General features: G+C 46.6%; 1 protein-coding gene across 3 annotated transcripts in view; it reads right to left on the reverse strand.

The window, feature by feature from the left end:
- LRIG1 (leucine rich repeats and immunoglobulin like domains 1) overlaps window positions 1-27,410 on the reverse strand; it is a 121,761-nt gene that overhangs the window by 53,299 nt on the left and 41,052 nt on the right. For all 3 annotated transcript variants that reach the window (XM_004035856.5, XM_063703898.1, XM_063703899.1), the window contains one exon: window positions 18,745-18,819. In XM_004035856.5, the coding sequence (XP_004035904.5) occupies window positions 18,745-18,819 (75 nt within the window). The remainder of the gene's footprint in view (window positions 1-18,744; window positions 18,820-27,410) is intronic.

Genomic DNA, 27,410 nt, shown 5'->3' on the forward strand with positions numbered 1-27,410 from the left:
GTCCACCAGGCACAAAGGAGGGTTTTCCACACAGAACCTCCTCCTGAACCCCCTGCCCCCGACACTCTCATGGCACAAAAGCCTGCTCCACGTGGTGCAAACTTCAAAGGGCCTTTGTAGCCGGAGTCTGGAATGGAGCCCTGGTGCTTCTGTGGCCTCCAGGAAGTGGTTCCAATGCTGCACAGGGCCATGGATGTCCAGGGAGCTTGCCCTTGATGCTTAGCTATGGAGGAGTCACACTGCATTTTCTTTCCAGTAGAAGGGGTGGCAGGAGTAGCCATAATGGCAGGAACAGTGGGAACAAATCTAACATTTTGTTAGTGCTTACCAGTAGCTAGGCGCTGGCTTCGCTCTTAACATCTTCCCTCATTTAATCTTCATGACAACCCCAGAGGCGGCCACTATTACCATCCCCATTTTACAGATGGGGATGCTAAGGCACGGAAAGGTCAACTCACTTGCTGAAGGTTACACAGCAGTAAGCAGTGCAGTTGGGACTGGAGCCCGGAACAGGAATCCATATCCCACACTCCTAGTCAGGATGTGGAACTGCCTCACAAGGGAAGCGGGCAGAAGAAACCTGAGGAAGACAGCTTCTCTTGATAGCACCCCATACCTCCCACCTCTTCTCGGCATCCACTAGGGACAGGGATAACCCTACACTGGGGCCACACCATGTGACTGGAGCAGAGGCAGGACCTGACTCTGCAGATACAGAGGGAACAAGAAGGGGAATGTCCTGTCGCAAGCCACTGTTCATCCCCAGTCCTGCCAGGGGCCCACACCCACACATAGGCTTCCAGGCCCTCAGCCCACAGCATGTCAACACAGCATTGCCAGAGGGCCCAGCCAGACCACCTCTATTTATATTTAGGATGACTGGAGTGGTCAGTGGCCATGTCCCCATCCTAAATAGGTGGGTGAGAGTGGCTCTTATTTCCTCAGGCAGTAAGTATAAAGGCACAGAACTGAGCACTCTCCAGGGAATAGAAGAAACTTGTTCACTCATTGCTTACCACCACGCCAGAGAAGCCACCACCTACTCCAGAACCAGAGAGGTTAAGACCCTGGTACGAAGTCACCCAGCTAACCAGGATGCAAGCATAGGTATCCTCTGACTCCAGGCTGTGCCGCTCTCTGGAGTGACAGTGGCACAGTAAGCCAGACCAGACAGCCTGCGGCTATGAAGACAGAGAGGGGACTGTGGGTGCTGCAGCGCTAAAGCTCCCTCTGAGGTTACACATGGGCCCCTCACCTCTACTGGCCACTGGCACATTCCCTGAGATTCACATGGCAGCTTCCTGACAGCTCTGCAGTTCCAGGCAAAGGAGGAAGCTGTTTCAGCACTTGGCTGCAGCCTCTAAGACAAGATCCTCTCCTCCTCTGGGGAGGGATACCACTGATGTGCCTTTAAAAATAAAACCAGGCCTGCTTCCTGCCCCAACTGAAAGACTTTGATCTCCCAATCATACGATTTACAATATCTCTTACCACGCAATTTCTCAAGCCTTCAGCATACGACCTGACAGTACTCCGGGAGGGTTAAGGATGGGTATGGGTGGGATTGAGGAGTTGGCCCTTTAACGCAGCCCTTCTTCACCCACCCCAAAAATGATTTGTTACAACACCAAAGTGGCACTGTCTGCAGCACCCCTTCTCTGTACCCCAGAACCATCTCAACCCTTGCGTTGTCCATGCTGGGGTCCTATGAGAAGCAATTCTTGCTGTTTCTTTTGTGGAACCACAAGCTTCAAGTTTCTTCCTTATTTCAGGCTTTTAAAAACATGTCATCATGAACTTACATGCAAAACATAAAACTACAGATCTTTTAAGAGAAAACACAAGAGAAAATCTTTGGGATCTACAGTTAGGTAAAATTCTTAGACCTGACGCTAAAAGCACAATCCATAAAAGGAAAACTTAACACTTATTAGGCTTTATCAAAATTAAAAATGTTTGTTCAGTGAAAGACTCTGCTAAGATGAAAAGACAAGCTACAGATTGAGAGAAAGTATTTACAAATCACATATCTAACAAAGAACTAGTATCCAGAATATATATCCAGACTATATAAACATCTCACAAAACTCAAGAGCAAAACAACAACAAAAAACATCCAAAAAATCCAATTAGAAAATGGGCAAAAGGCATGAATGGACATTTTACCAAAAAGAATCTACAGGTGGCAAATAAGCAAATGAAAAGATGCTTAACATCACTGGTCATCATGCAAATAAAAATGAAAACCATAATGAGGTATCACTACACACCTATCAGAATGGCTGAAATTTAAAAAATACAACACCACGGTCAGGCGCGGTAGCTCACTCCTGTAATCCCAGCACTTTGGGAGGCCAAGGCAGGCAGATCACTTGAGGTCAGGAGTTTGAGACCAGCCTTGCCAACAGGGTGAAACCCCATCTCTACTAAAAACAAAAAACAAAAATACAAGAATTAGCCAGGTGTGGTGGTGCATACCTGTAATCCCAGGTATTTGGGAGGCTGAGGCAGAAGAATCACGTAAACCTGGAAGACTGAGGTTGCAGTGAGCCAAGGTCACACCACTGCACTCTAGCCTGGATGGCAGAGCAAGACTCTATCTCAAAAAGAAAAAAAAAGACAACCAAGGGTGTGAGAGCAAGAAGTAAATGACTGTGGCCATAAAGGGAGAGATCCTTGCAATGATACAAATATTCTGCATTCTGACTGCATCGATGTCAATATCCTGGTTATGAAAAGCTGTACAAGATGTCACCATTGGGAGAAACTGGGTTTAAGGGTACGTGAGGGATCTCCCCATATTATTTTTTTTTCACAACTGCATGTGAATCAACAATTATCCCAAAGAATAATTAAAACAACAATACAAAAGTGTCATGGCATTCACGGTGGAATCAGATGGAAGGTCTGGGGGAGTTCCCAGTGGAATCAGCCTTCCTGCTACTTTACTAGTCTCCAGCCATCCTTCAAACCAGCAGAAACTTACACAGTATGACTGAGGTCTCAGAGCCAAGCACCAACTACCACTGGGCTCTGTGTGATTTCTGAAATGTAGGGATATGCATGAACTGTTTAATTACTTCCCATCATTTAGGAAAGGGCTGAGGGCTGGGACTCCTAGAGACAAGGGTGTTGCTGATAAAGCTGAGGACAGCTAGCGTGGCCCTTGCCTGTCATCAGGGGTTGTCATCTAGCCCTGTGTCTTCTTCCAGCACTACCTGGCCAAGGAAGACGTGCCAGACGTGCATGCCCAGAAAGTGGCAGATGCAGGTTGCCAGACACCACATTCCCAAAGCATCATCCTTTGAATACTGGCCTTGGGAGGTGTTCCATGGAAAGGGTTCTGGGTGCAGGCAAGCTCAGGAAGGGGCATTTCCTCCCCCGCCTCTTGCAGACTCCCTCAGGTCAGCAAAGAAAAGCGGCTTAGGAGAGATGATAACGACACCTTTCACTCGGCTTGCTTTGGCATTTGCTAAACTTACATGACCACAAAATCCTTTTCATGAAACGACCATTAACATCCCACAGAACAACTATTCCAGGTGGCTCACTACTCACTATCTGTGGGAAACACCACGTCTCTCCCCCTCATTTGAGGTCAAAAGACATACAACGCAGAGCCCGGGGGTCTGGTGCCAGCCTCCAAATGAAGCCAAACTGTGACAAGCCTGCACAGGAAGAACTGAAGAGGAGGGGGGAATATATGCCTGTGGTAGCGAAGTCTAAACTTCATGGATGTGCATTTAGAGACAGGGAAGCAGCACTCTCTCCTGCCAGGGGAACGTGAGGAGTGGATTTTATCATTCTCTAGGTCAGCACCTCTCATGCTCCCAAAATCTCCCTTCCTACCTCTGAAAGAAAATGAAAACATAATAGAGCTATGATGAAATGATCTTAGGAAGATCTCTGCTTGTCCTTGGAGACTCAAAGGGAACATCAAGCACTAAAGGCTCTGAAATGTTCTGCAGGAAAGAAAGATGCTCACCTTCAACTCTGGGTTTTCTGAACTTTCTGAACACAGAGCACTCTTTTTCCCCTCAATGCCATCTACTGGCACCTCTAGAATCCAGGCACTCCTTAATGTAATCTTTTACGCAGCCTGCTGCACCTCCCTCATTTTCCTTCCATCTCTGCGGTGGGGAACGGGTGGCATCTCCCAGCATGGGCTGGACGCCTGCAGGGATCTGCAGTGACTCTCCACCTTTGCTTCAGAGAAAGCCTTTCCCAAACCACCTGCTGGCCCCTCAAACAAGCAAGCAGAGACTGGGAGAGCCCTTTTTTGACACATCTGTGGTGAGGTAAGAGCAATTTCTCATCTAAGCAAACTGAGGCTTGGAAAGCTGCTGCTAGAACGTGGCAGAACCAGGACTCAAACCCCAATAATGAGCCCTGGGGGCAAGCCCTGTCCACCTCTGGGCCAGGCGGCCTCTCACATGGCAGTTTCCACTAATACTTTTTCTCCCATGACACCCTGCCTGCCTCTTCAGTAAATCCAGGAAAGCAAGACTTATCCCCTGGCTGGAGAGCCATGCCCTCCGGCGCCCTCCAGCACCCCTCAGCAGGCCACTTCTACTATTACGTGCCCAAGCCTGTCTGTCCACCTTGAATAAATATCTGAAACAACCTAGTGTCTGCCCCATACCCCACAATCACTTATCCTTAAGATGACCCTTCCACTTGGTCCCTCAGAGTCATTCATCCATACATGGATGGGATGCCTGCTACATGCAGCTGCTGCAAGGAAAGACGGATGTGGCTACTGTGCCATCAGCCCCTCACCCCAGCCCCGGAGGAGACAGAGAGATGTCATAGGTGCAGTGGCAGAGGGGAACACAACATCATGGGGGGAGGAGGTCAGAAGAGGGGCGGCTATTCCAGATCAAGGTAGCAAAATGAAGCAGGTACAGGATCCAGAGACACACCCAGTGTGGGCTTTCCTTACGCACAATTTAGAGGTGGGAGAACAGGAAGAAATGGAGCCAGGGCCAACTCTGAAAGAGCTGGGACTTTGTCCCATAGAGGATGGGAAGCCATGAAGGGATCCTTCATTCATGTCTTTGTCAAATATTGATGAAGGTACTTCATTGGGTGGTTGGTGTGGAGTGGGGAGGGATGAGGGCTGCCTGAGAGCCACATCTGGATGCTTGGGAGCCAAGGCCTTGGGGAACCCCTGTAGAGATGAGATGCATGGCCCAGATTTGGCACCGCACCCGAAGGTCCTGCTAGGGTGTTACCCCCTGTTCCACTCCAAGCAGACTTTGCATCATAGAGCACACAGCTCAGCCGGCCTTCTCCACAGAATTCACAAACATGTGAGCCTGCCAGGAACCTGGGGCCCCACAACTAGAGGGTCACCCACAACAGCAGTTCTCAACTAGAGATGTGAGTCTGTTCCAAAGAACATACAGCCCAGGCCTCCAGCAGGGAAGCAGCCATGTGTGTTTTTAACCCTGGTTGAGTATGGTTGATACTGAACCAGCCCCTCTCCTTACAGGTGAGGGAACAGAAGTCACAAAGAGAAGTGTTTTGTGAAACATCCTATAATAGATCCATAATGTCAGAGTAGGGACCACGAGCCAAGTGCCCTGACACTCGTTCCTCTGAACACTACTGGTGCTAACAAGGGGGAAAAGGCCCTGTACCTCCAGGAAGGGATGTTTCCTCCCAGTTCCCAAGAGTTGGAATGAGCCTTGGGTTATGTCCCGACAAGAAGACGGTGAGAGGGCTTCCCCTGCAGCAGAGATACCACTGCAGAAATTCCAGCACCCAGCTGGAGGTGAGCAAAAATGGACCAATGCTCTCTATTGAAATGCCCACAAAGGGATGGCGCTGTGAGAGGCCACCTGGTCCTCACCACTGTGCCAACAACTCACGCCTTTTGGCTTTCTCTTCCTAGAGGTGACCCATGAGGCCACCAAGGCAGGGAATGCACATCTCTGCCATATCACCATTTCCTCTGATGACGTATTGAATCTCTCAGGGACTACAGCTCTTTTCCAGGGAATGGGGGAAAGTGAAGACAGGCACTGGGCTCTTACTTGGAACCACATAGTTGCTATAGCATCACCAAATCAGGGTTCTCGTTAACACACACTAGAGGAGAGGAAGACAGAGCAGGGGCCAGCTTAGCCCATGAGGAAAGCCAGGTGGTGAAAGGGTTTATCACAGCTGTCCGCAAGGCCATGGGGAAGGGGAGCCCCTGGAAGAACTGCACCAAGGCCTCCCCGGGCCCAGACCACGAAGCCCATGCTGGCTTTCTCAACACGCCAGCTCTCATTCCGATTGAGAAGAACCAAACAATTACGAGGCAGAAAAACTTCACTATGCATGCTGATAACCACTGTTTTTCCCCTTATAAAAAGTACATTTGATTTGCAGAAAAGTCACATTCTAAAAAGTCCAAGGGGAATTTTTTTTCTCATTTCCAACGTTCTACTCTTTGCAACTTAACCTAGCATCCAATTCCAAACACGACCTTCACAAAATCCCATTATACAATTATCCAACTCAATTTTAGCACCAGAACTTTGCTATATTACAACAAAGCTTTTGGGTGAGATCCTTCACTTTCTATATCATCTATTTACATTTTTTTTTTTAAAAAAGAGCCAAGTCTTACTTTTGAAGTTATAAAGAAAAAGGTGTTTAAGGAGCTTAGAATAAGTCAGTTTTGCCTATTGTTTTACTATAAAGTGAGTTTTTTCCACCATCATAGTGGGACATTTCTGACATATAGGTAGAATGCAAATGACAGTTGGGTGGGCTATCAGAAGAAAGAATGACCCAGATAAGGGGCAAATCCATAGTTGAATTCTGTGATCTCCAAATAAGGTGGGCAGGTCTAATCAGACCAAACACCCTCACCCACGCACCACCAAAGCAACTTCCTCATCACGCTGTGGCTAACTGCACAGTATCTTCAAATTAAATCAACAGTGAAAAGAGGTAAACTAAAACCTCTACTAGGGATCCCCAGAGTCCTAAGTACTAAAATGAAGGCCAGCCTCAATATTTATTTCCCCTCCACCTGGTGAGAAAGAAAGAGGGAAAAAAAAGGAGTGGAGGGCAGGGAGGTGGGGGAGCCTGGGTATTTTAAATGATAGTTATGAGAGGGGAGGAGAGAAGAGGAGGAACAATGCCTTTCAGTTGCAATTACCCAGCTGTGGCTTATTAAAGCTTTTGGCTGCACACTGAAATGACCTGGAGAGCTTTTTAAAAAAAACCACCACAACGCCTGGGCCCAACACTCACCCACTCTGCTCCCCAGCCCACTAACTCGAGGTTTTGATTTAACTGCCCTGAGACGTAGACATCTAGATTTTTTTAAGCTCCCTAGGTCATTCTACTCTGAGTGAGAGCCACCGCTTAAACATTTGCCTAGCACTTTGCTGCTTGCTGCACCTACCCCAGGTAGAGAAACAGAAGATGACAAGAGAGGAGAGAAAATAAACTCTGCTGCTGTCCTCAACAGCTCCCATAAGAGGAATGAACAGATACATATACGAGGGTTTTCTGTAAGCTTCAACTGGTTTATAGGAGGTGAGCCATGATGGATATCTGCAAGTAAGATCCATTTTTACGGGATGTAAATAGACCCCTCTCCAGTCTCCAGTACCAGGCAGCCTCCGGGGTTCAGCGTAGAGAGCAGCAATGCCCCTCAGAGCACAGCAGCAAAAGCAGGCTTGCCTTGCCCACAGCCCCAAAGGTGCTCAGTACAAAGCTGTCAGAGATAGCAAGAGTGTCTAACACTCAGTGCACGTTCAGTATATACCAGACACTATACTGAGGACACATACTGTTTAGTTAATCCTAACCACCACCTTATCAGCAAATATCGTTTTATGTGTGAGAAAACTGAGGCCTGAGAGAATCTGCCCAGGTGACATAGCAAAGATGATGCAGGCAGGACTCAAACCCAGATCTGATGGATACAGAGCCTTCTCTTCACCACTGTGCAAAAATGCCCCCTCTCTATAAAGCCCACATGATGCCTGAATCAGTGTAAGGTGAAGAGATCCATTTGTACCTACCTTTGTCCTACAGCTACGTGGAAAAGGAGCCCTGCTATTTACAAACTAATGTCACAGCAGCTGTCCCCGAGGAAAAAAAGTATCAGAGCCCCCAAAGAGACTCTACAATAGGACAGCTAGTTGGGCAGAAGCCAGTGGCCCCTGAGAGGGCAGCCCATGAGTACCTCTGGGGCTGCACACTTCACAGCACACATTTCACCTCCTGGTTGATGAACTTGGGAAGAAAAAGAACCACAAACTGGCACCTTTATTTCAGCTGTTTGGGTTTGAAAGGCATCCAGGAAGTGAGGAAACTGCAGAGGAATTTGCCTTGAAGTGATGTCTTCGGGGGCAGATAGCCACTATCCGAGAATCTACTGGCACAATCGAACACGTCTGGGCTCTGCTGAGACCTGACGACAAGAGTGTTTTTTCCTCACTGTACCTTTCACAGATGGCCGGCATAATCAGCTCTGAATTGACATGAGAGAGAGAGACAGGGAAAGATAGTGGGGGGAAGGACCTTCTGTTACTTCGCATCAGTGAAAGAAAATCATACCAAGAGCTACCCAAAGCAAGTTCACCTCGGGTCAGAAAGAGGCTTTTAAAGCAAGGGCATTACAGAGGCACGCAGCACCACTTTGGGAGATGCATGCTGCATTTGCAGGGTAGGAGCCTCTGACTCCACACTCCAGAGTATCATCCGAGCCTCTGGGCCACAATACCAAGGCTTCCCACACCTAGTACAGTTTGAAATGTCAGCACTTAAAATGACAAGACCCTTCTAGGCACCCAGACCACATACTTCCAAGTGTACAGTGAGCATAAGCCCCAGAGATGGAGAGAAATAACAGGATCCAACTTTGATGCTTCCTTGCTCTGTGACGTCGAGCACGTTACTTGCCCTCTCTGTGCCTTAGATGCCTCATCTGTAAATTGTGCTTAACAGATCCTGTGTCTCATAGGACTGCAGAGGTGACACAGTAAGACAGGTCCTGGGAAGTCCATAGAGCAACGCCTACCAATATCAGTGTACCATCTATGCTGACGGTCACTATTTTTTCTTCTCAAAAGGCTGAACAATACAAGACTGCTGATGTTTGACCACTACTGAACAAAACACAAACAGCGATTTCACAGGACTCAATATACTGAGTCAACTATTCTATCTTTAAAAACTCTTGCCTTTAAACAAGCAGGAGGAATCCAATATTCCCTATGTATGGCCCAACAATGACAGGCCTTATGAAGGAAAGGCCCGGCATAAACACAAACACATTTCTTCCACTTGGGCTATAAAAGCTGAAAATGGCTCCCAGGTGTGAGCAGACATAATAGGCCCTGCCTTCCCTGCAAGGTCACCACACAGGTCAAAGTCAAGCCAGCCATTTTCAGATTAGGTGCATATGCACATGAGGCTTCCCAGTGGTAACTGGATTACAGAAGCCACCTGCAGGAAGTGGGGAGGAGGAGGAGGAGGAGGAAATGGTCCCAGTTGGAATGAGACTGTTGATATGGGCTGGAGCCAACCCCTTTCACACGGGAGATTGTGCAATGACAGAGCAGCTCCGCTTCCCGGCTCCATTTCAAGCAGCCCTGGAGGGTTTTCAGCACTCACTGCTGGAAGGAGCAGCATTTCCCCTCCGAGACCATCCACTGCTTCTCCAACATTGGGGAGCAACCCGGGTCCCCAATGGATCTTGGGCTATATTTAAAGCTTGCACGGTCATCAGGAAAAGGGAAAGAAAGAGAGAAAGAGGCGGGCGGGGTGGTGGAAAGGAAAAAAGCCCTACGCTCAACAAAAGCTACCGAGTTTCCAAAAGAGGCAGTGATCTCTATGACCAAGCTCCTATTCCATGGGCTCTCCCCTTCCTCGGCTCCCCCAACCCCACAGCTGGTGTTCCCTTCACTTTCTCAGCAAATGACTTGCAGATGTACCTCTCATCTGGCTGGCTCACCACCCCCACTCTCAAAGAAAGGAGAAAAAAGGAAAGAAAAGAGAGAAGGAAAATGACAAGTCATGACTGTGTAATTTGGCAGGCTGGCTGCGGAGGCCACAGCAGCTCTTTTCCCAGCGAAAGGCTCGCTTAGACTGGGGGCAAGTGGCAGTGTGCACTACGGAATCCCTGGGAAGTTTCCGGGACAGAGAGCTGCTTTCTTTGTAAATTGGGTGTTTAATTTTCTATTTTGAGGCTCCTTGGTGGTATCCAGCATCTGATGAGGCTGCAGTTCTAAGAACTGCAACAGCGGCCTGCTGGCTCTTCATAAAAGCCCGCCTGTTGAAAAAGAAAAAAGGCAGGGAATGGAGGGTATGTGCTGGGGGCAGGGGATGAGTGAGGGGGCGGGGGATGAGTGAGGGGGCGGGGGATGAGTGACGGGGCAGGGGATGAGTGAGGGGGTGTGTGTGTGCACAAACTGGCCTAAAAACGGAATTAGCCATGTCCTTTTGGTATTCCTCTGAATGCTCCTCCAAGTACCCACCGTGTTGGCTGAACATTTAGGGTGTTCCATTTAATGCCTGTAACTTACACCTCCGTGTAGGGGAAGAGAAAGGAGGTTTGCAGAACAGGGAGCCTCAGCTAAAATGTCACTTCATCTGGGAAACTTCTCTGTCATGTGCCCCATCAGTGACGGGCAGTGAGGTGCCCCTTAGACATTCCCCAGCCCCTGTATGACAATTGTCTGTTCACCCATCTTCCTCTGCAGCTAGACTGCCAGTTCCTTGAGGGCAGTAACTCCAGGCCCATAGGACCCGACCTGTTTGCTCATGAAAGGCCTTGAGTGGGGCATGTGCTGGCCAACTTCACAGCAGCCGTGCAGAGGAACCCACGGTCTCCACCATGAACCAGGTGAGACTTCCTCCACTTTTTCATCTCTTCTGCCCACTGTTGACCTGACCACAGTTCCCAGGCTGGGAAAACGGGAGGAGAGTAATCTGGTCATAAACAATGCAGTGCTAGGAAGGGGCAATGGGGCAGGTGGGGACCCCAGTAGGGTGGGGGAAAAAATGCCCACCTTTCAGACACGCCTGTTAACTTCCATCTGGAAAAAGAGGTGGCATTCAAGTCTTAGCTGAGGATAAAGACTGATCAGATACGAGTGACTGATAATCAAAAGAAAGGTAAGCGTGCTAAAACTGACTCCTGCCGGGGGAGAGCAGATGCTCACCTGTAAGCAGAGCTGCCAGCACCTACCGGCTGAGAGAGTAACAGGGCTCCTGCCACGCTGGGCTGCTCACGAAGCGCTCTCCACCTCTACAGCAGCCAGTGAAGGTCTGCTGGGCAGACTTGAGTGGTCACCAACAAACAGCAAATTAAGCACAAGCAAATATGTAACAGTCATGGGCCTCAAACCCTGAGCCACCCAGGTCTGTTCTGTCCGTGGTACTGGAGCTCACTCTGCCCACTGCCCCAGAGCCTTTCTCAGAAGCCATTACCAGGGCCATAGAGCCCCACTGTCCCAAACAAATGCCTGCCACCACACTGGTGACATTACGAGTGGAAATTTACTGTCCCCCAAGGCCCAAACAGCTTGGTCAGAACCGACACATGAGCCTTGGGGCTCCCCCCAGCCCCATATGAGCCCCAGCAGTGGTTCTCAAAGCCAGGTTCCCAGGCCAGCAGCAGCGGCATCATCACCTGGGAACTCATGAGCAAAGCAAATTCTCTTGTCCCATCCCAGACCCGTTGAACCAAGCCAGAAACGAGGGTAAGACCCAGTGACTTGTGTCTCAGCAAGCCCTACAGGTGGTCTACCAGTGAGCAGAGGCTGCCATCTCCCAAGGGAAAGGGCATGAGGTTTATCCAGAAGAAACAATCAGTTCACATCAACAAAAATCTGTGCAAACAGGGCAGGAAGTGAACACATCTTTGAAAACTCAGAAGAGGACCAGAACTTTAGATAATTTTATATATATATATATATATGTGTGTGTGTGTGTATATACACATACACATATATATATATGTATGTGTGTATATACACACACACACACATACACACACACACCTGTATCTATCTATATACATATATACATATATGCATATATACACATATATACACATATATGCATATATACACATATATACGTGTGTATATACATATATATACACATATATACGTGTGTATATACATATATATACACATATATATGTATATATATAATTCCTCCCTGTTGTGCTGGTTTTTTTTGACTAGGCCTGTATCTTCCCCCTTTAGCATCTGGGAACCAAAACAGCTTCGGACTACCCAAGGAACAAAAGGCATTCACTTAAACTCAACCTGGGCCTTTTAAAACAGCTTTGCTCACATTTTCTTCCTAAAGTAGCTGCAGTCATTCACTCTTAACTCCACACTCTTAATGAGAATTCATTTTATTGCCAGAGCAATAAAATGCCAGTAGCCCAGGTAAGGTTTACTTTTACACTGACGGTTTACTTTTACCCAAATGGTAAAAGTAAGGTTTTTTTTTAAAGTAAGGTTTACTTTTACCCAAACGGACTAGCCATCCTTCAACAGTAAGGCTACATCAGGTTGCTATGTGGGAGAAGCCTGTCCAAAGTAGCATGGGGACCTATATACTTGTTTTCATATTTTCTAACACCCTTGATTAGGTCCACTCTTAATCTGGTGACTGGTGGAGGGACCAGCAGATAATTCCTCCGAAGGAAGGATGGGGCAACCCTTGGTCTTGGGGAGAATCTCTACACCCACCTCGACTGTACACACACCTATGGTGCCCACAGGTCCAGCTAGGAATAAATGCACAAAGAGCTCCACCATCTGAGATTACCACTCAACTTTTAAAGACAAATTCTTATTTCATCCCTCCAAAGATAAACATCACATGGAAAAATGTTTCACATCAATTCTTTATTATGCCAGTGAAGGATGCCTTTCTTCAGGAGATGCAACATGGAGAAAAGTTTTAAAGGCAGGCAGTGAAGAGAAGGACAAGACGTCTCAACCCAGCTCCTTAGATGGAGAATAAGTCCGCCCATCCCCACACACACATGCAGTGGGAATGCCAGCCGCTGCCTGTTCCTCAGTATAATTTCACCTGTGCTTCAAGCCTGATTATTAACAACCTTAGCTCAGGTCATGAGGCCGAGCCTAATTTTCCGACGTTGCACTCCAGGTCACTTCCAGCTTGGGCCTTCTAAGGGACTCTCATTATTCCCCCCAGCCCTGAGCTGCAGCAGATCACAGCTGCCTCTCTCTAAGGCTCACTCTTTAATTACACTTTAATGCGAATTGATCTTTGCATTAACGAGCCTGTAAAGAAGACTGATTTCGCCCCTCTTTTTTTCCAGAGGGTTTGCTAGGTACTCAGAGAGTTAAGTATTCCTATTGATTTTACTTCACCAACAGATCCAGCCAAGATGAGGGCTCAGGCCTTTGCTGCCTCAGATCCCTCCAACCCCACCCAGAGCTTCGTCCACTCTTCACTCACCCCCGGGGAGGGGGGAAGGTGACCACCTCCCTCCTTGGTCACAGGTAGGACACCGCGTTTCTTTCCTTCCAAGTTTTATTCTCCAGAAATTACAACAGAGGGCTGTTAAGTATCCTATCCTCCCCCGCCCACCCGCCTTTTTTTTTTTTGAGACAGAGTTTGTTCTTCTCTCCCAGGCTAGAGTGCAATGGTGCGATCTTAGCTCACTGCAACCTCCACCTCCCAGGTTCAAGTGATTCTCCTGCTGCAGCCTCCTGAGTAGCTGGGATTACCCGCACCTCCCACCACTCCTGGCTGATTTTTGTATTTTTAGTAGAGATGGGGTTTCGCCATTTTGGCCACGCTGGTCTCGAACTCCTGACCTCAGGTGATCCACCTGCCTCGGCCTCCCAAATTGCTGGGATTACAGGTGTGAGCCACCATGCCCGGCCTTCCTATCCCTTTCATTTAATCACTTTTTCTTCAGCTAAGAGGTCACAGCAAAATATAGTTAAAGCCACCTCAGATATTTTATTAAGTTATTTATAAACGAAGTCTTCCAGGTTCATTTGTTAACATGAGAGAAAAATGCTTTCCTCAAAAAAAAAAAAAAATAGTTTTCAAATAAGTGGTTACCAGGGGCTAGGGTGAGGGATATGAGAAGTGACTGTTGAAGGAGTATGGGGTTTTTTGGGGGGCGGGGGGGTTGGGGGGTGATGAAAATGTTTTAGCATTCTGTAGTGGTGATGGTTGCACAACACTGAGAACGTACTACAAGTGGCTTTTAAATGGTGAGTTAATGGTAAGTTTATTTTTTTAAATTTTCTGATTTTTTTGTGAGTACATAGTAGGTGTATATATTTATGGTGTACATGAGCTGTTTTGATACAGGCATGCAGTGTATAAAAATCACATCATGGAGAATGGGGCATCCATGCCCTCAAGCATTTATCCTTTGTATTACAAACAATCCAATTACACTCTTAATTATTTTTAAATGTACAATTAAGTTATTATTGGCTATAGTCACCCTGTCATGCTATCAAATAGCAGGTCTTCATTCTATTTTTTTGTACCCATTGACCAGCCCCACACTGCCTCCCCATGTCCCTGGGTACATTTATCTTATCTCATTAAAAAAATAGTTTTCAAAAACATTTTTTCAAGATTAGAAGTAAAAGGCATTTCAATGTGTTTTCAAATGCAACCTAAACCTAAGGAATTTTAATAGCAATATTACAAAGTCACAATTAATTGTGTGCCCCTAAGTTTTGCCTAGGTCTTCCTCCTGGTTGAGGACACAGGCTGTGGGAGAGCAAATGACAAGGCACCATAAAGGGATGAGGTCTAGAACAAACCAGCTGGAGAAGTTGTTAGGTAGACAAGGCCAACCCTATGGGTAATATGCTACAGTCCATGCACAGGAGACAAAAGCTAAGACCAACTATACCACATATATTTTTACTCCCAGGACTGAAAAATTCAACGATTTCCACTGTCACCAATCTTCTCGACAGTACAAGTGCAGCAACACCACAGGAAAAACAGAGATTTTTTCCTCAACAGAAATGTCATTGATGCATCAGACAAAATCACTGTTGCTGTGGGAATCGTAACTTGAGTGTCCTGGATTTTAAATTAAAAAAGAAAGAAATCTCAAACGTGAAAATCTACTGGCAGCTTCTGCCCCCATTTAACAAAAGTCTGTTTCTTTTTCTCGGCACTATTTTATGAAATTAGCTCCCTCACCAGAACCCATTCTTATTAAGAGCTTTCCTTGAGTTCTATGCTTTCTGTTTATTAAGGACAAATGGCTCCGGCATTATCCTCAGAACACAGTGCAAATAAATCTGTTCTTAGACAAATATGTTAATTGAATTAGATTCCTTTAATCAGAAAGTATTAACCAATTGAAATTTTGCTGTATGACTCCAGTTCCCAAAACTATGGAAGTCTCTTTTGAAGCCCTGACAGAAAAAGCCAGGTGCAGAGCAATGCCTCTTCCCACGAGGCTCTCCCAGTGGTGCCACCCAGCTTGGGAGGGCTCTGGTGTCTGGGAAGTCGGCTCAATTCTGCATAAGCAAAATGAAACACAGAGAGAAAGGGCCAACTTCCAGAGGCAAAAGTCCATAATTATAGGTGTCCAAGCTGAAAATTAACAAACCCACTACTTCTGTGAAAAGACAGAAAGCAACAACAGTGGTTATTGGTCAAAGGGTAACTATGTCTTTTGTGACATTATTGTCCCTACTCTCAACTTTCGGGTCACAAAGAGAATACACAAGCTTCGAGGGTACTTCTACCATCTGCTTCAACTTCCTCATCTGAGAAAAAAAGTAACGTATGTATCCCAGGTCACAACTACATTAGAGACAGCAGGACCCACACCTAGCCCTGACTTTTCTGTGATGCATCTACCTATAAACTTGTCCCAAGAAAGTTGTTTGGGCTCCTGTCACTCACATGGCCTCAGCAGACATTTGCTCTATTCTCTCTGCACATTTTGATTATTTTTTTCTGATCCTCTGTCTGCCCACAAAAATGGAGTAAGAATTTGAGGATTAAGGACTATAAGCATCTAACTATTAACTACCACATTTTCAGACGATGTGTTGAGGCTTCCGCTTCTCCCTGGGACAGCCTCTGGGCCACAACTGCAGGGACACAAAAAGTGCCTACTAAATATTTACAGAACATGTGACACCCTTCAGTTCACTAGTTCCGAAAAGTAAGAGACACATCAGCAAAACCTGCTGTTCAAAGCCTGGATGACTGGAATCATCATGTGGATGGGGCTGCTAAGTCTTCTGCCTTCATTGATTAGGATGAAGAAGGTGGTTCTTTGGGCTGTAAAATGATGCTCATCCACTGCCTGCTCTGTTGTTTTCTCCCTTGTCCTTTGCACGGTCCACTTGGGAAATACAGAAAAGGCATGAAGGATTATCAATAATCCAGCTGCCCAGATGTCATGCTGCTAACCTAACTTGCCAGCACTGAATCCAGGCATCCAATCTAAGAATGGGGAACACAGGCACCTCAGAGAAGAATCAAGATAAAGCCCCTTCGGTTTCTGTCATTTCAGAGAAATCACTGACCAAGTCAGATGGTGCCCAACTTCAGGCCAAAGAGCTGGCTGCCAGTGCTAACCTGCATTTTCCAAACTGAATCCAAACAGGGAGTAACTCTCTTTTTTTTCTCTCTTGCTTTACATACTTCAATGCTGTCTAATGGAATAGCAGGAACAAGGCCAAACAGCCCCACTTCTCTTGGCACTTGGGCCAAGGAACAGAAATGTATTTTTAGTCAGCAGAGCAAGGTGCAATTCTAAGTGCCACAGGCCCGTGGGGCAAACTGGGGGCCCTGCCTGCCTTTGGCACAGTGTGGTTCAGAGTCACCTGCCATGCTCCTGCCCCGAGTGCATGGGGTTAAAGGAGTGATGCAAAGGCGTTTGTGTCTGGTCTCAGTTCCACCTCTCACTTTTGCAACTTATAAGACCTCCAGGGAGGCTCAGTTTCTTCTCTGATAACACAGAGACATTCTCTGTGGCCCTAGCTTCCTCACCATGTGAGGAACAAGAGCAGTTACATCAGCATTTCTCAAACTTGAACTCGTGGACAAACAGCCAGGGCCCTTGTTAAATGGAGCTTCTGATCCAGTAGTGTTGGCATTAAGCCTGAGGTTCTGCATTTCTAACAAGCTCGAAGCTAACTCAATACTGATGGTCCATGACCTGTGCTTTAAGCAGCAAGGAGCTCCTAGCATCTTCAAGTGCTTTGCTTTATGGACACACAACAGGTTATCACATCCCTATCAGCCTCACATAAGACGAACTCATTGATTAAGCCAAAAATTAAACACCTTCCAGATGCTGGGCCCACAAACCAAGTGGGTACAAAATAAAGTCAGACCTTTACCCATCAAGGGAACAAAGGGCCACAAACCTTCCTTCCAGCACTTCACAGGAACAAAGACTGACTCTTAAATCCTGTGGCCTTAAAGGTGAGATCCTGCCAAGATCCAAGGAGCTACGTGACAACTAGCCACCAGCCAACGACAGTAACCACCATTTGTCAAACACTCCCACAGAATGCTGGGAGCTTCATATACATTCCACTCCCCCGGGCCTCACTTTCCTCATGTATAAAATGGGTCAAAAATGCATTATGTAAATGAGGGAAACGAGGTTCAGAGAGACTAGGTCATCTGTCCAGGGCACAGAGTGAAGTGCAATTCTAACCCCCCACGCTCTCCTGCAATCCCACAATGCCATGAAAAGGGTTAAACCAAAGACCATGTTTCACAGGGACACAGCACCTCCTGAACACAGGGCGTGCTGCCAGCCAAAGATCCGAGATCTGTAAGCTATGCCAGCACTCTTATTAACAGCACCTTCTTGCAAAGTTTCTCTGCTCAGCCTGCCGAGCCTCAGTATTGAGAAAAGATTCATATAGGTGAGCAAACTAATTATAAAACCAGCAAAATCAAAACAAAATTAAACTATGCAAGCCTGGAGTGGAAACAGGAAATTCAGTGTGAAGAGGGAGGTGCTCTGCTGGGGAAACTGCCAATAAAATCTGGCAGAGAAAACTGTTGGACTCATGGCTGGTTTATCTGGAAAGTCTTCTGGGTGAGTTTAAAACAAGCAAGCTCCTCCACCTGACTGCTGAAGAAATAGGGATAGGATCAGTGCTCAGTTCTCTAGCAAAGGTTTGTAACAGCACAAATGATAATATTCCCAATGGGTGCCTTCATGTCTTTTTAGCTAAGGCCCTTCATCTGCTTTTTCATTTCCAGTGTGCTGTCTATAACAAATAGATCGCATCTTATCTAACACTTGACCATGACAACACACTTTTACGTTGATTCCAGAGGCCTGGGGGCACTTTCTTTTTCTTAAAGCCACAAAAGTAAACTGAGTCACATTACCACATTCACTGGCACAAAGATTAGCTTGCTGTCTTATAACTGACACAGCTTCCTTTAACTCCAGTTTTACTCAAAGTTGCAGCTTAACCAACCACAGAAGCAAGAAATCTAGTTCCATATACCTCTGGGCATTAAAAAAAAAAAAAAAGACAAAAGACCTTGCAAATTAAAGATGAGGTAAAACTTCCAGCGTTTAATTCTGCAAATCCCAAAACAGCAAGCAAAGCGTTTGTCATGATCATGAGGGCCACATGAAGAAAGGTCTTTCTTCACCAGCGAGCACATGAACTCAAGTTATCCTGCCACCAGGTATCAGCAAGGCAACAAACACCATGGCCCCACCACACAGCCCAGAGTCCCCCAAACGGCACCACTTACAGAAAGAGAGAGACGACATGTGATGAAGCAGCGCCCAGGGATGGTACCGCTGTCAACTCATTATTATTGAGGTACCTGTAACAACAAGAAATTAATCATGTAAGGCATTTAAATTAGTCTGAAATCATACACACACAACAGAAATAAACAAACGCTGCTGAGTCTGCCACAGTAAACCTATATTCTAATGTTGGAGAAAAGAGAAAGAATTTAGCAGTGAGTTTTTAAAGGGAAAGAAGTCACATGAGGTCACAAAAACTAGCCACTGATCACACCCATGGCTAGAAACAAACACTAAGGGGAAGCATCTCCTGTCTCCCATCAGCTTCCCATCAAACTCAGAAATCAAGACAAGGAACAGTGAGAACAAGCCAAGAGGCAGGTTCGGGACAAAAGCGCCCCTAAGACCATCGGTGAGAACACTCCCCGTGGGCCAAAATTTGCCCCTGTCAAAGGGCAACATGTGTGGAACAAGAGCCAGAGACTCACGCCCTGGCTCACATGGAGTTCTGAGGGGCTTGGGACACATGGGGCCAATTATTTCAGTGCCTCATCTGTGAAATAACAAGGGAACTGGACTCAGAGACTCTCTTCCATTTGAGGTTCCAGCTGGACTCTGATGAAGCCTCTGGATGCATCCCCCAGGAAAATGAACATATATACACACACTTTTGCACATAGACACTTTGAAAATTCCCCACAGACGAGAGTTGCTCTCCAAGCTCCCTTCCTGCTAAAATAGTCCAAATCTGTATTTCCATAGTTAATATCTCTTAACGGAAGGGGAAACCCACGAACCAAAGCACGGCTCGCCTGGTCTGCCCCCAGAGGCTGTGCAATCTGGCCTCCTTACATGGACATGTATTTCCAAATCTGGGAAGAGAATCCAAAATCAGACTTGCAAAGTGAGCCCAACAATCCTTAAGAAAACCAAAGCAAAGTGTTCAGGCTTTCTGCCAGGTGATGGGCTAGAAAGAAATTGTACTTGCGATGTAAAGTCAAGGGGATAAAACTGGGTTCTTATTCTCAGTTTTTCAAGGGAGGTACGTCTAACACAGAGCATCCTGTTTCTGTTTGAAGACAAAGCAACTGAAATGACAGCTGTACTCATACAAGTATACAGCTAGCATGTGCTTGAATAGAATAATCTGGTTGTCTGCCATCTTTTATAGAAGTGAATAGGAGAAGGAAAAAAAAAAAAGGAAAGGCCTTGAATTATCCCATTTGCTTTCTTCAGTGCCAAAGCCAGTTAGGGATGAAGCTTGGCAATCACTGGGCTGTGGGACATAGAATGCCTGTTTCAATAGCTTCATGGCTGAAGCATCTGGCAGAGAGAAGGCAGATCCGTATCATGTGGCAAATCCTTTCTCCACTTAAAGGGCCCTTGTTCGTGTGTTGAAATAGACAATTAATTACTTTAACAGTCTCTTATCTGACTGCCCCCTAAATCAGATTGTTTCTGCTTCACCTTTTATCTCCTCCAACCCTGCTGTGATCCATTTCCCATCCTCACTCAGGGACACTGAAAACTCCCCATTAGTCTTAATCTCAGCTAATAAATTTTTCATAGTACCCATCAACGTACCTATTATTACAAGAGACCCCCAGGTTTTATCAGAGCAAGAAAAACTAAGGTCGGGGACCTGCTGTCAATCAGGCAGCTTGCCTAAGAACTCTTTCATTGCTTGCGATTTCTTCTCAAACACAGAGAATGTTAGTAACAAAAACAAAAGCAGGTAAATTAATGAAGGCTGACTATGTGCCAGGCACAGCTCTAAGAGCTTTTCAGTATATTAATGCATCTCTACAGCCCTCAGAAGTAGGTCTCAGGAGCATTTCCACTGCACCAATGAGGAAACTGAAACACAGATGTTAAGTAATTTGACCAAGGTCACCAGCAATAAGTTGCAGTGGCCCAGGGTGCCTAGCCCCAAAGTCTAGGTTTTTCCTCATTACCTTCTATTTCTTTATTTCAGCAAAAACTCGACATGCCTCGTGCACTTTCACCATCCCAACAACTTTGAGTCAGGTACCAGGTTAACTACTACCATTCTCTATATTACCGGTAAGTTCTCTAGGCCAGTTTAAGTCACTCGTCTAGGGTCATGCTACTAGAGAGGACATAGCCAAGAGCTGAAAAAAGTATGACTACAAACCAGAGGAGAGCAGCAGGCTCAAAGGCCAGCTGGAAAGCTCATAATCCCTTAGGTAACAGCACAGTTGTTTTTCAGCCAGCTTAGGATCTCACTTGATTTTAAACCTGAAACAAAGCGTATGGACTTCTCTGCAGGGGGCTACGCCTGATGAGCCTGGTCTCAGGCCAGGCCTACTGTATCTGTGACAAACTGCTCCACCCAATTTCACAGAAATAAATGAACAAGGGAAGCGGGCATCATGATATTTCAAATCGTGACAGAACTGCTGGAAGTGGAGCATAGAGGGGTGGTGGACCAGTGCTGGAGCTTAACTGGGCCTTCTATGTCTAGATGAGCAGGCCCGAGTCAAGGGCTCAGTCAGAAACAGTGGGCTCTGGTGGCAACAGGGCTGCCTGACTTACAGGGAGGACACTCAAAGCCCCCAGGAGAGGCCCTGCACAGTGAGCTTACTTCCAGATCATTTCTACTGAAAAAAGAACTGCTATTCAGAGTAAGTCTGTTACCTCCACCACTGCTGGCTCCCTTTTTGTTCACTCTGTCCCCTGTTGAAACAAGAATACTCTCCTCAGAAGGCAGCAGAAGCCCAGCTCACTCTGAGATGCAAAGAACTTCTTGCCAGACTGAAATAGAGACTGGTCAAAAATAGCACAGCTACAGCTTTGAGGGGAAAGGCACTCAGGAAGTTTAGCAGTCTCCATGAATAAAGAAATTTTAGGAAGTAAAGATTGTGCCTGATGAAATTTTTTTAAATATCTACGATTGTACAGTCTTCTCTCACCCCCTACCCGCCAATTTACTTCCCCTGCCGACTCCCATCTCTCCCCACAATTTACTTCCATCCAAGGCCCTAAAAATCTCTCTGAAACGTCTGGCCTCTATTTCTAAACCTTTTCTGATGATTCAGGATTAAGAAGTGCCTCAGATGCATCAGACCCATGAATCACGGCCGGACCCTGGGGCTAGAGAAGGTGTAGCTAAGGTAAAAGTATTCCTGACCCCAGGGCAGAACCTGGGGGTGGGTCCTTTCCCAATTCAATCCGTAAGGTCAGCTTGGACCTTCTGGTCCCTCAGCTTTCTCCCAAAACTTCCATTTAATTGACTTAAAGGAAGTTTTACATTTTGTAAGCTACAAAATGTGATAAAGGCTATTTCATAGTACTACATCATCATCATCATCATCAATCTTAATCAAATTTGGCTTCAACAATGTCAAACCAATGCAGAAATAGTGCTTGTCTTTTTTCTGAGATGGAGTCTCGCTCTGTGGTGGCCCAGGCTGGAGTACACTGGCATGATCTCGGCTCACTGTAACCTCTGCCTCCTGGGTTCAAGCGATTCTCCTGCCTCAGCCTCCCGAGTAGCTGGGATTATAGGCACGGGCCACCACACTCAGCTAATTTTTTTATTTTTAGTAGACCCGGGGTTTCGCCATGTTGGCCAGGCTGGTCTCGAACTCCTGACCTCAGGTGATCCGCCCTTCTCGGCCTCTCAATGTGCTGAGATTACAGGCGTGAGCCACCGTGCCTGAATTTTTCTTGCTGTTATTTATTTACTTATTAAATAGCTGGTATAAGCATTGAAACCATTTCAAAAAAGAATACATAGTAAACATAAAGCTTCTTTGCAGTTCCATCCTCTGGTCTGCCTCCAAAGGGCAGCTCCCGCTGCTGGCTACTAGGGATGTGTATGTGTTTTTCTTTTGCACAAATGCACGTGTATTAAACAGACTGCTGTGTACCGCCATTTCTCTTTAGTAATATACCTTGGAGGTCTCCACTATTCGTTTAACTGGTGGCACAGTAGTCCTCTGCTGGTATGAATGGACCATAATTTATCTGGCCAATCCACTACTGGCAGACATAGTGGCTGTTTCTTTGGTTGCTCCCAAATACGGACAGAGCTGCAATTAACAGTAGTCAAAGTTGGGCAGCGCGTTGAAACTGTAGTTGGTTTTGTTTCTTAAAAGGGTGAAAGCCATCAGTATCACATAGGAATATGGGTTTCGGAAGCAGGGCCACTTAATAACTGTATTCTGCTTTAGTTACTAGAGAATAATGTATACTAACTAATTGATTTGGTGAGACTTTATGATACGTGGTTTCTACACAAGATAGCCAGATAAAATTATTTTAGCGTAGGATATAATTACTTTAACAAAATAAACAATAATAAAGGTGAACATCTACTATGTGCCAGACTCTGTCCTAAGTTTTCTATGTGCGATATCTCAGTGAATGACATGCTAACACTTTGAGGAAAGTACTAAATTATCACCTCTCCTTAAGAAAGGAAACTGAGGCACAGTTACAGAACAGGGATTATTAGGATGGGATTATATAGCTCAGATGTTTAAATCAGACAGATCTTGGTTCACTCAACTCCAATTGCACCCTTTATCAATCCAATGCTAAGCATGTCACTCAGCCTTGCTGTCCCTTACTTCCCTCTTCTGAAGAATGTAAATAACACAAGTACCAGCTTTGTAGGGTTTTGGGAGGATCCAGCTGAAATAATTAAACCTAAGATCTCAGGATATTGACAGATACACAGGATATGCTTAAGAGGTGGCAGGAGGACCAGGCATGGTGGCTCACACCTGTATCCCAGCCTTTTGGGAGGCCAAGGCAGGAGGATCATTTAAGCCCAGTAGTTCGAGACTAGCCTGGGCAACATGACAAAACCCATCTCTACAAAAAATTAGCCAGGAGTGGTGGTGCACGCCTGTAGTCCCAGCTACTCAGGAGGCTGAGGTGCGAGGATCACTTGAGCCTGGGAATTTGAGGCTGCAGTCAGCTATGACCATACCACTGTACTCTAGCCTGGGCAACAGAGTGAGATCCTGTCTTAAAAAAAAAAAAGTGATAGTAATTCACAGCCAAAAAGCAGTACCCCAAAACGACAACCCTCATTATTTTACCCTCTCCCTAAACATACTACCATCCCCCACACCCCTGCTCACACACACCCACTGTGGGGAGCAGCAGCCTGACAGAGTGCGATGAACCACAAATACCCAATAGCAGGCAGGGCACACTTGAGGCTTCCTTACCAGGTCAGTGGCCCTGGCAAGCACACGGCAACACCCACAGCAGGCACTCGCGGGCCAGGCGGCAGTAATGTGATCTGAGGGCAGTTTCTACAGAGGACTGTATAAATAGCCCCTTTTATTAAAAGAAGAGCCTGCTGGCCAGGACCCCAGCTGGAGGCACTCCCTGGTGGGCTTTCCTCAGGGCTGTGGGCAGTGAAGACCGTGTGGCTTGGACGCAGCTGCACAAGCGTCCTCATGTCCTCCAGGGGCCTCGCCTTCTCTCTCCAGCCGGCCCACGATGTCATGTGGTTCTGAGGCCTCCAGAATAAAACCACTGCTAAACCACTGCCTGCTGTTCTGCCAGCCTGTGGCTCCATTCTCAATGAGGGCTCCAGACTGAAGGCTCTATAAGGTTTGGGAGAGCTGACAGCGCCTGGGCAACACTGGAGACTGGTTAATTTTGAAGCAGTAGCATGTCAGCTACGATTTTTTTTCTTTTCTTCAATATCCTTCCCCACCTCCCCACCCCTCAACACCTAACAGCCTCTTTCTGTCTCCATGACTTTTTAGAATTCCCTTAGGGAAAGGCCTGGGTCTTTATCAGTGAGAAGTTCTACTATTCTAGGCAGCAGGGAATTCATCTCATCCATCTCACAGAACAGGGAGTGACACTAGGGATAGGAGGCACAATGGTAAGACATTCAACCAGTCAGCCTGCAGAGATTCATTTCTAAACAATGCACCCAGCTTGGAGGGCTGGGCAGTTCCAAACGTAGCAGGAGAGAAGAGGGATAATATTCAGTGAGCCTCTCGCATGTGCAAGACCCTGCGCATCATCTTAATAACTATAATAACACCAACAATGTGTTACGATGTCAATGTTACAGAAGAAAGAAAGCAAACGCTGAGGCACTAAGTAACTTGTCTAGGGTCTCAGGACCCTAGTAAGGGGCAGAACCAGAAATCAAACGTGAGTCTATTTGCTACCAAAATGAGAGTTTTTCCCACCACATCATATTGAATCCCTAAGATATGACCTCTGTCTTAACATCCCCCACACTCGGAAGGTACTGTTGCCATAGATGGTGTGGACCAGGATTATACTGGAGAACATGGGTCAAGTTCTACCACTCACTAATCACGCAATTTCAGCCAAATCCCATGCCTCAGTTCCTCTTCATCTTCAGTTGACTGTGAGGGTTAAGATGAAGGATGTAGGAATTTAAGGTAGTGTAGCCGCCAAGGTTAGCACAGGTTTTGAGTTCAACTCTCAGCTTTACCAATCATGTGACACTGTGCAAGTTTAACTTTTCTAAGTATCTGTTTCCTCTTCTGCAAAGCAGAGAAACTCCTTTTATTTTTCTTACTTTTTTTCAGAGATGGGGTCTTGCTCTGTTGGGTGGAGTGCATGGTGCAAACATGGCACGCTGAAGCCTCAACCTCCTGGGCTCAAGCGATCTTGAGGCCTCAGCCTCCCAAGAACCTGGGACTACAGGCATGGGCCACTATGTCCAGCTAATTTTTTGTAGAGACAGGGCCTCACTTTGTTGCTCAGGCTGGTCTCAAATTCCTGGGCTCAAGTGATCCTTCTGCACCCAGCTGAGAAAATGCTTACAAAGAAAATGTTTCAAGGGGCTGGGTGGAAAATATTTTAAGGGGCTGGGTGTGGGGGCTCACACCTGTAATCCCAGCACACTGGGAGGCCAAGGCAGGCAGATCACATGAGGCCAGACTTCGAGACCAGCCTGGCCAACACGGCGAAATCCCATCTCTACTAAAAATACAAAAATTAGCTGGGCGTGGTGGTGCACATCTGTAATCCCAGCTACTTGGGAAACTGAGGCATGAGAATCACTTGAACCCACGAGGTGGAGGCTGCAATAAGCTGAGGTCACGCCACTGCACTCCAGCCACGGTGACAGAGCAGCACTCCAGCCACGGTGACAGAGCAACACTCCATCTCAAAAAAAAGAAAGAAAGAAAATGTTTTATATCAGGCCAGGCGTGGTGGCTCATGCCTCTAATCCTAGCATTTTGGGAGGCCAAGGCGGGTGGATCACCTAAGGTCAGGAGTTCAAGATCAGCCTGGCCAACATGGTGAAATCTCATCTCTATCTAAAATATAAAAATTAGCTGGGCACGGTTGCAGGCACCTGTAATCCCAGCTACTCGGGAGGCTAAGGCAGGAGAATCACTTGAACCGAAGAGGCGGAGGTTGCAGTGACCCAAGATTGCGCCACTGCACTCCAGCCTGGGAGATAAGAGCAAAACTCCATCTCAAAAAAAAAAAAAAAAGGCCGGGCGCGGTGGCTCACGCCTGTAATCCCAGCACTTTGGGAGGCCGAGGCGGGCGGATCACGAGGTCAGGAGATCGAGACCATCCTGGCTAACATGGTGAAACCCCGTCTCTACTAAAAATACAAAAAATTAGCCGGGCGTGGTGGCGGGCGCCTGTAGTCCCAGCTACTCGGGAGCCTGAGGCAGGAGAATGGCGTGAACCTGGGAGGCGGAGCTTGCAGTGAGCTGAGATTGCGCCACTGCACTCCAGCCTGGGCGACAGAGCCAGACTCCGTCTCAAAAAAAAAAAAAAAAAAAAAAAAGATAATGTTTTATATCACAGAGTTGACGTTAGGGTTAAGTGATGTCGTATTCTCCAAAGGTTTATTAGCACACTGCTACAATTACTGTGACTGTTCCTAAGTGAGAAATATATTTTTAAGACTCATAACCAGTATCTCCAATGAAGGAAAGGTGGGAGTGCTCAGTTCCAGAGCTGGGTGGGACATAAACTCTAACAAGTGCTGAGTACAGGCTGCAGGTCACGGGAGCCAAATCAAATGAAAGGTGAAAGCCTGTCTAGGCAAGGAACAACAGGAACAGGGAGTTAGAACAACACTGAAAATGCTCACCAGAGCATGTACCATGCCTGCCCCTGATAGATAGGGGTCAGTGAGGGTTGAAACCATAAAAGGACCTGGCCTCTGGCCACACACCCCTGCCATCGTGCATGCCAGGCACAGTGGTCCTCAGCCTGTTCCCTTCTTGAGGCTCTGTACTTGCAGTGCTCCCTGTCCTCATCATTCACACCTGCTCACTCAGGACCTTCCTGATCACAATGTTTCCGTTATCAAGCCTCCAAAATTCTTCATACAAAAAATACTCCCACATTACTCTGTTCTATTTCCCCCATACCACTTATCTCCAGTAAGTCTTACTGGTTTCCTTATTCAGTCCATGGCTTCCCTCAACTTAACGTAAACTCAGTGAGAGAAGAGGTTTGTCTGCAGGGCTGGAATTGGGTAGGGAGGGGCACAAAATTTAAGGGACAGCCAAAAACCCAGTCACGAGGACAAAGACTATATTAATGCAATATTTTTTAAATATGAAGATGAATGCAAAACAAAATTCATGATGAACAAAATATGAAAAGTTTAAATCAAGACAAAATCAGCAACAGCACCGTGTGAAGCCATCCTGGAACT

This window comes from Gorilla gorilla, chromosome 2 (assembly GCF_029281585.2).
Source record: "Gorilla gorilla gorilla isolate KB3781 chromosome 2, NHGRI_mGorGor1-v2.1_pri, whole genome shotgun sequence".
In the NCBI taxonomy this organism is placed as follows: domain Eukaryota; kingdom Metazoa; phylum Chordata; class Mammalia; order Primates; family Hominidae; genus Gorilla; species Gorilla gorilla.